Raw genomic sequence first — 12,103 nt, 5'->3', positions numbered from 1 at the left:
GTGGTGTCCCCATTCACAAGACAGACTGTAGAATTCGGGCAAGGAGTCGGCAAATAGAGGAGCACTGGCCTGGGAATGCCAGGTCGGGCGGGCCGGGAGCTGAGCGGAGAAGCCTGGGCAGCCAGGAGAGCGCAACTGCTGTGTTCTGGGGGCTCGGGAGAGCCCCGTCCTTCCGGGCTAAGAGGGACTTGCAATAGTCCCGCCCCTATCATCTCCTTCCTGGTCCCCGCCCAGCCAATTCCCGCCCCTCGCTAGCGATCGGCGGTTGATCGCAATGTCTGAGCTCTCGGCGTTCTTCTCACGCTGCCTTTTTGATCTCCACGTGGGCAGGCTAGTGATGGCGGCGCTGGTGGAGTCGGTGGCTGCAGAGCCCGGCGGCCGAAGCGGCCCTGGCAGAGGTAAGTACTACCATTCTGCGGCCGCAGGACCTCACATCGCAGGTTAGGGCCCTCAAGTTAGGGACAGAACCAGCCCCCTCTAACAGCGGCGGCCTTTCTCCACCGGACCCCGAGGGCCCCGCGGTCACTGGGTACCGCGGCTTTCGCTGGAGCCCAGAGGGGCCGGTCTTCCTTTTTGCAGTCTTCGGGCTCGATCGGGAGCAGCCCTTCCTAGGAGCCTGTAGTCCTCACGCCGGAAACGCTGCCCTCCTGCCTTGGCGGGCAGACAGGCTCAGGAGGACTCACGGATAAGGCGGACCCGACCGGGAGGAAAAGAACTGGAGCGTTGCAGTGGCCATTCTGCAAGTGGGCCCTCAGGCAGTGCTTTCAGGAAAGAAGCGGGTTTCATTCACCAGGCACTTACTGAGCGCCCACTGAATGCCAGGCCTCTACTGGATGGAGGGACTAGACGACAGTCCTGCCCTCCAGGACCTCTGTCTACCGGAGAATGCTGATGTAAACAGAAGATTACAGGCACGTGACAAAGGAGGAGGAGCCTACTGGTCCTGGGGACTAATTGAGCTACTAAGGCCAGCAGCTCCCACACCCCCAAGACCACAAGGGACTTGGCCCTGTCAGAGGAGCTTTTGTGAGGGACCCAGGGTTCTGAGCTGGTTGTTCGAAGGCCTTCGAAACAACTGAACAAAAACGATGGCAGGGGTGACATTCACCTCTGGTCTCAGGATCCCAGCCTGCCATGCTAATTCTCCACTGCACCATCATCACGACCACCATCCATCCACAGGCAGAGGGTGAAGGGTCATGTCTAGGAGCAACCCTCCCATAGTAGTCAAGGGCCCTAGCAGAAGTTCTGGCACAAACTACAGGTTCAGTAAATATTCATTCAATACATTTCTTGCCTTCCTTGTCACATTCCCAAACTATCTGGTTCCTAAAGATATAGTAGGGGTTGAGCTAAACTGAACTGTGGAGAGTAGGATGCAAATTAAGAGCTGCAGTTTTGCTATGGGCTACACTGTTTTCTTTAATCAAAGGGTTGTAATTTGCATACCTGCATTTGCTCCCACTAGACTACCAGCCCCTAAAGAGCGAAATCACTTCTCTGTCTTTACCTGTTTGCCCCCAGTCCTAATTAGAGTGTGTTCTTTCCATCTTTCCTGGGGTGGAACTATGGGACTAGGGAACTTGTTAAGTCAGTTAAATGTTTGTTGTTTGTTTCCCTTTTTTAAAAAATTTAATCTAATTTAATTATTATTATTATTAACTTTATTTCATTTTTTTTAGAGAGTGCAAAGAGGGGCAGAGGGAGAGAGAGAATCCTAAGCAGGCCCTCTGCTCATCGCTGAGCCAGATGTGGGGCTCGATCCCACAATCCTGGGACTATGACCTAAACCAAAATCAAGAATCAGATACTCAACTGATTGAGCCCCCCAGGCGCCCCATTTATTTCTCTTTTAAATGAGGAGAGGGAAGAGTGTAGGAATTCATCAGTGTAGACCTAGTCAGTGGGACATGAGTAAAGAGAGCAGTCTTTTGGGGCGCCTTGGGATTCTGCTGGCTTGTGAGCTCTCTCTCAAAATAAATAAATAAACTTAAAAAAATAAAAGAGGGCAGTCTTTTAAAATAGTACTTGTAGTACTTGTAACAGTTGGCTTATACATCTCATATTTAGGACCTCAGAACTTCAAGGTGGTCTCAGGGACTGGGGGAAGAGAGACATTTTCCCAGGGTGCTAGGGTGGCTAGGCTTTCCCTCAGAGTTGTTCTTTGTCAAGGAGCAGTTGTGTGGGCTTTTTTCTGTTTGTCCTCAGTTCAGTCTCCTGGTATCATTTCTGTTCTCCAGAGGTAAGGTATGAACTATGCCCTGTTCATGGGCTTAAGTCTCTGATTTCCAGTAATCTCTCAACCTGGAAACTAATTATGCAGCTGTCTTCCTTGCTTAATGGATTCTCTTTCCAGCTTCAGAATGAATTCAGTGGGGAAGAAGGCTGGGCCAAGCCCCTTGGCATCTGGGATCTGGGCTTGAAACTTGGGTGGTGTTAACAGCTTAGCTGGGTCTGGCTCTGTTTTAGGCCAGGAGCCAACTCAGGCCTTGCGTTGTCCTAGGTCGAGCCCCTCGGGGACGCTTGGCCAATCAGATCCCCCCTGAGATCCTAAACAACCCCCACCTGCAGGCAGCCATTCAAGTCTTGCCTTCCAACTATAACTTTGAGATTCCCAAGACCATCTGGAGGATTCAACAGGCTCAGGCCAAGAAGGGTGAGCCCTCAAGCTTTGAGATGGGGTAGGGGTGGTGAGGTTGCCTGGCTCAGTCAGGGGTAGTAGCCCCATCCCAGCATTTTTCCAGCCCTCTGCTCTCATGTCTCTGCTCTTGTCTTTCAGTGGCCTTGCAAATGCCTGAAGGCCTTCTCCTTTTTGCCTGCACCATTGTGGATATCTTGGAAAGGTGAGGCCTGGGGCACTGGAGAAGAAGCTGAGCCAAGGTTTTCCCCATGCCTGTTACAGCTCTGCCTGTTGACATTTTTTTCCTTCTGGACCTTGACCTTACCCTATCCCCTCCCATAACCATACACACACAAAGGGGAAAAGCCAAAACTAAACTCCCAGCCTGCTGAGATCCCAGCCTGTCCTGCTTGGTTTTGTCCATATAACTCTCTTTCCCTAAAATATTTAGGGGGGAGGAATGAGTCAATTCCAGTATCTTCAAAGCTGAGTCCAGAGCAGGTGGTGGGGTCTGAAGAGGAACCTAAGAATCCTTAGTGCTGACCCGGAATGAGCTCAGTTGTCAGCATCAGGTCTAGCCAGGGTGAACTTTTTTCTCTGGCACACTTGGGGGAGTAGGGCAAAGAGGGGCTTGGTGCGGTAGAAATGTCTAGGAGATGGTATTCAGTTCCTCTTCCCTCTTAAGTTTCTTCATTACAATGAGACATCCTTGGGGGTCGGGGGTGGGGAGTGCTCAGCCATCTGGAACCAACACTGGAACAGGGAGGGGGAATGGAGAAAGGGGAGGTCATCTCGTGATGGGAACCTCCCACTTCCCTGCTGCTGCCCTCCCCCACCCTGCTTCTCATCCTGCTGCCACAGACTCACTTCCCAGCTCCCACCCTCTTGCCCCTTGGGGATGCTCTCTGGGGCTCAGGCCAATTTGCATACATTTTAATCTATAAAAAATTAAGTGCTCTGGCTGACTCAGATGCCTGGGCTGCATTTTAAGGAGTTGAATAATCTGCTTCTGTGCACAGACTGATTTGGGGAAGGGGGAGGAGGGGCGGATGCTGACTGACAGTAGCTCAGCTTTCCCCACCACACCCCCAGGAGAGCAATGGGGAGACTCTGGTCACCAAGCCAGGCCCCACGCCCCAGGGGTGGGTCTCTCAGGGAAGAACTGGTCCTCCAGTTGCATTACCATGGTGAATTTGGGGAGTGTGGGGTCTTCCCCACCCACCCCTGTCCCCTAGTGATTCAGGCCTGGCAGCAGATCTTATGGCAATGTGTTGGCCAGAGCCCACTCTTTCTGACGCACGAGGTATGTGGGTGGTGCCATGTGCTGTGGGGGAGCTGTTCATGGGTCCCCCCATCCTGGGCACAGAGGGCCCTAACTAAGGGTGGGGATCCCAGCCTGTAGCAGGGGGTCTGGGTGACAGGGAGGCCATGTGTACCCATACGTGCCTGCCCACACACACCACAGGGTCAAGGCCTGGGAGTGGGTGCCTTTGCATGTGTATACGCACTCGTTGCTCTGGGTGGGATGATCGGGGCATCAGAGGTCTGTATTTGACCCCGTGTATGCCCAGCTGAGGGGTGGGGGTCCTTCCTGCAATCTGAGCTTGGACACAGGAACTGGGTGCTACAGAGACCATCCTCATAGAGCTACAGTTCCAGGAGCTGCTGCCAGGACTGGGGGATGTGGCAGCTGGGCTCCTCCTACTCTTTGTTGGCAGAAGTGGCAGCTGCCAGCCCAAGTGATTGTGGGGGGTAGGGAGAGAGGAGCTGGGCCCTGAGATACCCCCACAGGGGTAGGTCTCTCTCCCACCTCACCCTTGTGTCACCATCTCATTGTTCCCCCTGGCTCCACTCCCCCCCCCCCCGCCCCCCCCCCCCCCCCCCCCACAGGTTCACAGAGGCCGAAGCGATGGTGATGGGTGATGTGACGTATGGGGCCTGCTGTGTGGATGACTTTACTGCAAGGGCCCTGGGAGCTGACTTCCTGGTGCACTATGGCCACAGCTGCCTGGGTACGGTGGGCCGGGATCTTGGCAGGGAGGCAGAGGGGCAGAACTGCATGCTAATCTCCCATCACAGTGCCTTCTTGTCTTGCTTGCAGGCAGGAGGTCCCTCCCAGTTTCTGGGATGGCCTTGGCCTTCCTGCTCTGCAGGTGGATCTTTCCTTTGGATTTGGTTGCCTTGGAAACAGTGTTGCTGTCCCAGATGTGGGTGTTTGAAAGGCTGTTGGTGGTAGAGCAGGCTGGGCCCCTGGCCGAGTGACAGAGAAGGAGCTTCTGAGGGACCTGTGACCACCACCCCCCTCACACCCCCTCCTTTTATCCCTAGGCTGAAGCCACTGGTCCTGGCTGCACAGAGGCTTTGGCCCTGGCAGGCCCTCTGCCCCTCTGGCTTTCCAAAATAGTCTCCTGATCTCTACCCTCCTCCCAGTTCCCATGGACACCTCGGTCCAAGACTTCCGGGTGCTGTACGTCTTTGTGGACATCCGGATAGATACTACCCACCTCCTGGATTCTATCCGCCTCACCTTCCCCCCAGCCAGTTCCCTTGCCTTGGTCAGCACCATTCAGTTTGTGTCAACCTTGCAGGTAAGTGGACAGATAGCACCATCCTCCAGACTATTCCTGGGGTCCCATGTGAGGTGCTCCAGGCTGGTCATCTGGCTCTGGCTCTCTCCCCTCACCCACTTGCTTCCCTTCTGTCATTATCCTTACAGGCAGCTGCCCAGGAGCTGAAAGCTGAGTATCGTGTGAGTGTCCCACAGTGCAAGCCCCTATCTCCTGGGGAGATTCTGGGCTGTACGTCCTCCCACCTGCCCAAAGAGGTGGAGGCTGTTGTGTAAGTGAAAAATGGGGGGCCAGTTATAGAGACATAAGAAGTGTACCCTAGAAGGGAGCCTGATGTTCATCATATAGGAAAGAAAACGGAGTCTAAAGCTCCTTAACTGTTTGCTCAAGGTCACCATGTAAAATGGGGACCACATAGGGTTTCATGTTTCCTGTCTCCCTCTCAGGTGCTCTGTCCATCTAGGAGGCTAGGCCCAGAGTAGGCAGGAGTCAGGGGGCCTCACAGCAGGGGCTGAAGGTGGGCTAGAAATGGTGGGAATATAATTGGAGAAGATGGATGGGCACGCCCAGGCTGCAGCCCCATTAATTTAGCATCCGGACAGCTAACAAGCAGGAGCAGCATGTCTCCTGCCGCCTAATTATTTTAGGTAATGGAAATGCTTAATGTTGTGTGAATGCAGCCAGCCTCAGAGCCGACAGCTCCCCCGGCTGGGACTGGGGAGGGGAGCCCCATTCCTGGCTAATGGAATGAAACAGGGAGGGGCACTCCCCTGACTCAGCCCCACCACTGGGGCTGCAGATGCTGGCCCCACAGGCCTTGCTGCTCCCACACAGAACACCCCTGCGCCTAGACAGGCCCACATCAGGGCCTTCCCCAGCCCAGACCTTGCAGCTCTACTCCCCAGGGGCATTCCCCCTGTGCCTGTGCCCGCATAATTCTGAGCTCATAGACACCTACCCTTGGGGGCTTCAAGGTGTGTGTTGGAGGGAGGGACACTCTTGAGTGTTGGCCATTCATCACAATTCAGTGTGCTCTCCAAGAAAGAAGGAGCTGCCATGGCAGATTGTCCTTTGTCTCTGGCTTCTCCATGGCCCGGGAAGCTACTTTTAAGGACAGTATCTCCCAGGGCATGTTTGAATACATCCTGGTGGTTAAACCTAGAATCAAGTCCAAATAGACTGCTTAATAGCTGTGTGACTTTGGGCAAGTTTCTTAACATCCCTGAACATCCGTTGTATCTCTTGTAAAATGGAGAGAGACACTATAGGTAGCTTGGAGGATTATTTGATAAGACTGAGTGAAGTCCTACATGTCAAGTGCTTAGTCCAGGCCTGGTGCGCAGAAGGCACAAATCCAATACGGTAGTTGTTACAACTCAGTAACAGGACCTGAGAGCCAGTTTGGGCGGAGAGACCCAATGTCTACCCTGAAACCATGTTTACAGCATCATTGATACCCTGAACACTACTTGCCAGGTTTGTGTTGAGCTAGGTGAGGGAGAACCTGTCCTACCACCTCCAAGTTAGGATCTCTGGACCCCTGACTGGCCTTCCGATGGTCCTGGCTGCCCCTCTACCCTTCCTCCAGAAGGTTGAGCAGTGGGGAGCAGTTCTTAGATTCTGCATGACATAACTAAAGGGGCCTTACACTCCTCTGATTCAAACTCCTTATTTTGCATGTGAGGAAACCAAGGCCTCACAGGAGGTGAAATAAATGCCAGTTCTCTCTCTCTCTCTCTCTCTCTCTCTCTCTCTCTCTCTCTCACACACACACACACACACACACACACACACACACACACACAGACCAGCATAGCTGGCCAAGAACTCAGTCTGGACCTCCAAGCCAATGCCTTCCTTTTCTGCTGCCCCGCCCCACTCCACGCTTACCATCCCCTTTCTACCCATTGCAGATATCTTGGAGATGGCCGCTTCCATCTGGAGTCTGTCATGATTGCTAACCCTAGTGTCCCCGCTTACCGGTATGGGCTGAGCTGGGATGACCCACTAGGGAGGGGGTGGGACTCCCTGCCACTGAGGTCCTCGATTGGCCAAAACTTTCTCATTCTCTGGCACTTCACAGCCAGCAGCCCTAAGGATCTAAGGTACTTGGGTTCTGAATCTGGGGGTCAGACCCGGGCTGCTGCTCCACAGTACCCACCCATCCCCTGGTATTTACAATGAAATCGTAAACCCCTCTCCCACCTTTGCCTGTTCCAGCTATGGGACTGATCTTTCCAATGACCATCTCTGCTCTTGCCTCTGTTCCTAATTACCTGCATGGAGCCTGAAGGTTCAGCAGACCAAGGGGCTGGGTCGGGGAGCTATGTGTACAACATACACTGTGAATGGCTGTCACTGTGACCCTGATAACTTCTTTTCCAGATATGACCCATACAGCAAAGTCTTATCCAGAGAGCACTATGACCACCAGCGCATGCAGGCCAACCGCCAAGAAGCCATAACCACAGCCCGCTCAGCTAAATCCTGGGGCCTTATCCTGGGCACTTTGGGCCGCCAGGGCAGCCCTAAGATTCTGGAGGTCAGTGGGTTTGGGATGGCCTCTAGAGGAGGGGACTGACTAGAAACCCAGCTGGGAAAATCAGTAGGCTAACAAATTTAGACTTGGCTGCTTGATTATGGTGACCTGAGCTTGGCCTCCCTCTTCCAACAGCACCTGGAATCTCGGCTCCAAGCTTTGGGACTTCCGTTCATGAGGCTGCTGCTCTCTGAGATCTTCCCCAGCAAGCTTAGCCTGTTTCCTGAGGTGGATGTGTAAGTTTCTTCCCCTTACCTCTCTAGCTATGACTCTGGCTAAGAAAGCTTAGATCTGAGTCCTGCCCAGCACACATTGAAGGCTGGAGTGAATGGGAATTGCTTCCGTGAAATTTTAATGTTTACAGAGGACTCATTCAGCAGGGGCTACCCTTGGCTATGGGTCACCCCACTCTAGCGTGGGGGCTCACAGGTAGCTGCAATTATAACGTGCGAGATGAGTTTGAGGAGTGGTTGGCACCTGCAGAATTTGATTCTGGGGATATTATCACAGATGAGCTGCCCAGCCCCTGCCCTCAGAAAGTTCATAGTCACTGGAGGAAACAGGAGAAAACAAGCAATGCTGTAGTGTTTTTCTAAACAGCATTAGGTGACAATCTTTACTTTAGAATGAATAGTAAGCATTCATTGGGTGTGCTGGGGACACAGTCATGTTTTTCATCACGCTGCCCAGGAGAAGGGGAGCACCCCCCTCCTTGGGTTTGACCTGACTTCCCTTTCCAGGTGGGTGCAGGTGGCATGTCCACGCCTTTCCATTGACTGGGGCACAGCCTTCCCCAAGCCACTGCTGACACCCTATGAGGTAACACCAAGTTGTGAAAATCCCTGAGGTAGAGTGGGCTTTGCACTGGTTCTGTCAAGGGAGGGATCTGGAGTGGGGTGGGTGAACAGCACTTAGTTACAGCTGAGTCCCTTCCTAGCTGTGTGGCTTTGGGCAAGTCCTTTAACCCCTCTGAGCCTCACATTTCCTTTCTGTGGCATGGGGATAATAGGACCTTCATAGGCCCTCGTGAAGACTGAATTAAGAAATCCTGCCCAGAAAAAGTCAGCAAATGTTATTGTCCTGTTGTCCCCCACTAGGCAGTGGTGGCCCTGAGGGACATTTCCTGGCAGCAACCCTACCCCATGGACTTCTACGCCGCCAGTTCTTTGGGGCCGTGGACAGTGAACCACGGACGGAACCGCCCCCCCCAGGCCCTGGGCCGGCCATCGCTGGCGAAGGTAGGCAGGGACTGCAAGCAGGGAGGAGAGACCAAAGGCGCGGCCTCGCACTGGCCGCCTCCCTAGCGACGCGAGCCGAGGCCGCCGCCGTGCGGCCGCTGCGGAGAATGCACGGGAGCAGGGTGGAGGACGTCGCAGAATTGAGACCCTGACCAAAGTCTGGGACCTCAGATGCAAATGCAGGAGGAGCCCACGCGCCCTACTCCAGCAGCGGCCTGCGACGATTGCAGCTGCAGAGAAGAAAAGGGAGCGCCGCTCATTCCGTAGACCCTCCTTGGTCTCAGGTATCCACCCCTCCTCCGGCCACACCTTTCCCCTCCGGGTTGTTCTGGGAACGCCCGCTCGCTCTATGGCCCGCCTTCGGGGTGGTGCCAGCATTTGGTCCCGCCCCTTGCATATTCAACTTCCGCTCGGGGAAAGTCTGGTTCCGGCCCCTGGCGCGTTGCCAGGCAAGATGGCGGCGCGGCGGCCGCTGCGGGTGTTGGGGCTGGCGGGCTTCCGACAGAGCGAGCGGGCCTTCCGCGAGAAGACGGGAGCCCTGAGGAAGGCGCTGCGGGGCCGCGCCGAGCTCGTGTGCCTCAGCGGCCCGCACCTGGTCGCGAATGCCACGGGCCCCGAGAGCGTCGGGCCAGCCTCCGGCGAGACGGCCCTGCCCGGTGAGACGGCCTTGCCCAGGAAAAGCACTGAGTCTTTTATCTGGCGTCGTCTCCACGACACCCTTTGGCATACCCCCACGCTGTATCCTCGCCTCATTCCTTCCCTCTGCCCGTACCCTTCATTTCTTCCTTCCCAGCCTCACAGACAGGCTTCCGCCTTGATGTGTCATCCCCCTTTCTCCGTGCCACCCTGTTCTCCACCTCATTTCCCCCAGACTTTCTCCCTTCCCCTCAGCCGCCTCTCTTTCCTTACTGTCACTCCCAAATCCTCCGTGCCTCTCTTTTTCATTTCTTCTCCCCTAGATACCCGCTTGCTCTAACCCCATCCTTTCCCCTGTATCACTTTAGAGCCCTGCCTTCCGGAGGAGCAGCCTCGAGGCTGGTGGTTTTCAGAACAGGAAGCAGACGTTTTCAACGCCCTGAGCCATCCCACAGTGTGCAGAGGTCTGGAGGAAGCCTTGGGAACCGTGGCACAGGCACTGAAGAAACTGGGGCCTTTTGATGGGCTCCTTGGTTTCAGCCAGGGGGCCGCGCTAGCAGCCCTTGTGTGCGCCCTTGGCCAAGCGGGAGATCCTCGCTTTCCCTTGCCAAGGTTTATCATCCTGGTGTCTGGTTTCTGTCCCCGGGGCCTTGGACTCAAAGAACCCATCCTGCAGGGCCCCTTGTTGCTGCCTTCCCTCCATGTTTTCGGGGACACTGACTGTGTCATCCCCCCTCAGGAAAGTATGCAACTGGCTAGCCGATTCACTGGAGCCATCAACCTCACCCACTCTGGTGGCCATTTCATTCCAGCAGCTGCAGCCCAGCGCCAGGTCTACCTCAAGTTCTTGGACCAGTTTGCAGAGTGAAAGATGAACAGGGGCTCTGCCCCTACATCCCCTACCCCCACATGACCTTGGGGCAGCCTCTGGACTCCAGCCTCCCCGTCTTTCCCCTGCTCTGGGAGCTCAAGTGCTGTAGTGTTCCTCACTATCACCAATTAAGAGACATATCAGTTCTTTAGACTCAAATTATTATAAGCCCAGCTCTACACTCAAGAAAAAAGGGAGCAGGATATTCAAACATGACATCTGATACTCAAACATGAGAAAGGCCAGTGGACCCCTGGATGAGTGGAGGGTGGCATGGGAAGAGCAGGGGCTGGCACTGTGACTGCGACATAATAAAGTGGTGATTTGGATTTTGAGCATCTTTTTCCTTATACAGAAAAACCCATTTTGAAACCGAAGTCTGGATTTCTGGCCTTCCATACAACCTCCAGGGAAGCACCAAACAGGGAAATGTTTGCAGTTGTGAGTCTCCAGGACAAGCTTGTGAGTGCACACGTTTGGTAGAAGTCTTAAGTCCCAAGCTGAAGGGAAGGAGGCCTTGGTGGCTGAGTTGGAAGAGTTTACATCTGAGAAGTTTTGGGAAGAGGTCCCCTGGCATGGTTCTGCCTGGGCTACAGAGTTAGGGTTCCTCCGTCCTGATCCCTGAGGGTAGTGTGCTAGTCTCCTGTCAGACTCTGGCATCTTGGGTTCTCTGCTTCCTCCTCCAGAACTGCTGTAGACCCTCTGAACGACCAGCTTGAAGGGTGGGATGATGCTCAACCTCAGGTAGAAGCCCAAGCCTGCACAGAAGAAACCCTATTACAGACCTGACCTCATCTACAGAGTTTCTGGGGTTGATGCTACTCCACAAGGATCCAGCCAAAGCCTAAGGAGCCCCTCCAGTTCTTGAGTACAGTTAGTTGTTCCTAAGCTGTCACTAGGTCCACTTTTGCTATTTGCCCTACTTCTAGTGCCTCCACCTGTGGCCCACCCTGCACTGGTTTCAGCGCTGCCTCTGCAGGTTCACCAGCCTGTTCCTTTTCTGAAAGATTACAGGAGGCCCTGGTCTAACCCTCATGCACGGTTGCCCCCAGGGAGGTTAGTAATTGAGTAGGAATTAGGATTAGGGGATACAGCACAAATACTCCAGCCTGCCCTGAGCCAATCAGACTAGCATCCCTTAAATTGCCCCTAATCCTGAGTTCTTCACTACACATAGCACTTGTCTAAGATGAAAAAGCTGGAGTTACCAACCCCCCTTCCCCCCAATCACCACCAGACACCCAGCTTACTGGATTTAGGACCTTTACGGCGGAAACTGAGGATGGGAGGATAGTTCTCCCTTGCTACAGTCTGCCTCTGCCTTGCTCTTGGTGTTTAAAAGGATCCCTTTTTTGGCAAAAAGGAGACTCAGAAATGAACTGAATTGCTCCTACAGACCTGTTGGATTTGGCCCATTGGATTTTTAAAAATACTCAATTTTTGATACTTAAGGTTTTCAGAATTTCACCCACACAAATCAGATTCCTGGCTTCTCTGGAAATAAGCAGTTCAGAATGGAATACAATGGATCTGCAGTTCAGAGCTCACATGCCCCCATGGCAGTCGTGGGCTGCCCCCTTTAGCAACGTCCCGAGGTATGAACATGATGACAATTGCTACCACAGCAGTTGC

At 54.0% G+C, this 12,103-nt stretch overlaps 2 protein-coding genes across 3 annotated transcripts; both read left to right on the top strand.

The window, feature by feature from the left end:
* Positions 1–267: 267 nt before the first annotated feature.
* DPH1 (diphthamide biosynthesis 1) lies at positions 268–10,072 on the top strand. Of its 2 annotated transcripts, XM_019429668.2 has the most exons (14): positions 302–398; positions 580–743; positions 2,504–2,656; positions 2,780–2,843; positions 4,511–4,632; positions 5,051–5,208; positions 5,337–5,458; positions 7,101–7,169; positions 7,573–7,729; positions 7,862–7,962; positions 8,467–8,545; positions 8,824–8,964; positions 9,136–9,248; positions 9,969–10,072. In XM_019429668.2, exons 4-13 carry the CDS (start codon positions 2,791–2,793, stop codon positions 9,229–9,231), a joined length of 1,098 nt encoding a protein of 365 aa, XP_019285213.2. In that variant the 5' UTR covers positions 302–398; positions 580–743; positions 2,504–2,656; positions 2,780–2,790; the 3' UTR covers positions 9,232–9,248; positions 9,969–10,072. The 2 variants fall into 2 exon arrangements, with proteins under 2 accessions (XP_019285211.2, XP_019285213.2); XM_019429666.2 differs by lacking the exon at positions 580–743 and having other exon boundaries at positions 268–398.
* OVCA2 (OVCA2 serine hydrolase domain containing) lies at positions 9,261–10,800 on the top strand. Its single transcript, XM_019429669.2, has 2 exons — positions 9,261–9,620; positions 9,969–10,800. Exons 1-2 carry the CDS (start codon positions 9,314–9,316, stop codon positions 10,466–10,468), a joined length of 807 nt encoding a protein of 268 aa, XP_019285214.1. The 5' UTR covers positions 9,261–9,313; the 3' UTR covers positions 10,469–10,800.
* Positions 10,801–12,103: the final 1,303 nt, after the last annotated feature.

Source organism: Panthera pardus, unplaced genomic scaffold (assembly GCF_024362965.1).
Source record: "Panthera pardus isolate Hobbes unplaced genomic scaffold, ASM2436296v1 HiC_scaffold_3, whole genome shotgun sequence".
Classification (NCBI taxonomy): domain Eukaryota; kingdom Metazoa; phylum Chordata; class Mammalia; order Carnivora; family Felidae; genus Panthera; species Panthera pardus.
The sequence above is the reverse complement of the archived record's forward strand: the minus strand, read 5'-3'. Positions and strand labels throughout refer to the sequence as shown.

What these genes read in the sequence shown, in the direction of transcription:
- DPH1 (XM_019429666.2), top strand. Translation starts at nt 275, where the DNA reads ATGTCTGAGCTCTCGGCGTTCTTCTCACGCTGCCTTTTTGATCTCCAC. An exon ending in ATTGTGGATATCTTGGAAAG is followed by an intron (nt 2,844 to 4,510) that starts GTGAGGCCTGGG and finishes CCCCCCCCACAG; the next exon opens with GTTCACAGAGGCCGAAGCGA. An exon ending in CTATGGCCACAGCTGCCTGG is followed by an intron (nt 4,633 to 5,050) that starts GTACGGTGGGCC and finishes CCCTCCTCCCAG; the next exon opens with TTCCCATGGACACCTCGGTC.
- OVCA2 (XM_019429669.2), top strand. Translation starts at nt 9,314, where the DNA reads ATGGCCCGCCTTCGGGGTGGTGCCAGCATTTGGTCCCGCCCCTTGCAT. An exon ending in CGGCGAGACGGCCCTGCCCG is followed by an intron (nt 9,621 to 9,968) that starts GTGAGACGGCCT and finishes GTATCACTTTAG; the next exon opens with AGCCCTGCCTTCCGGAGGAG.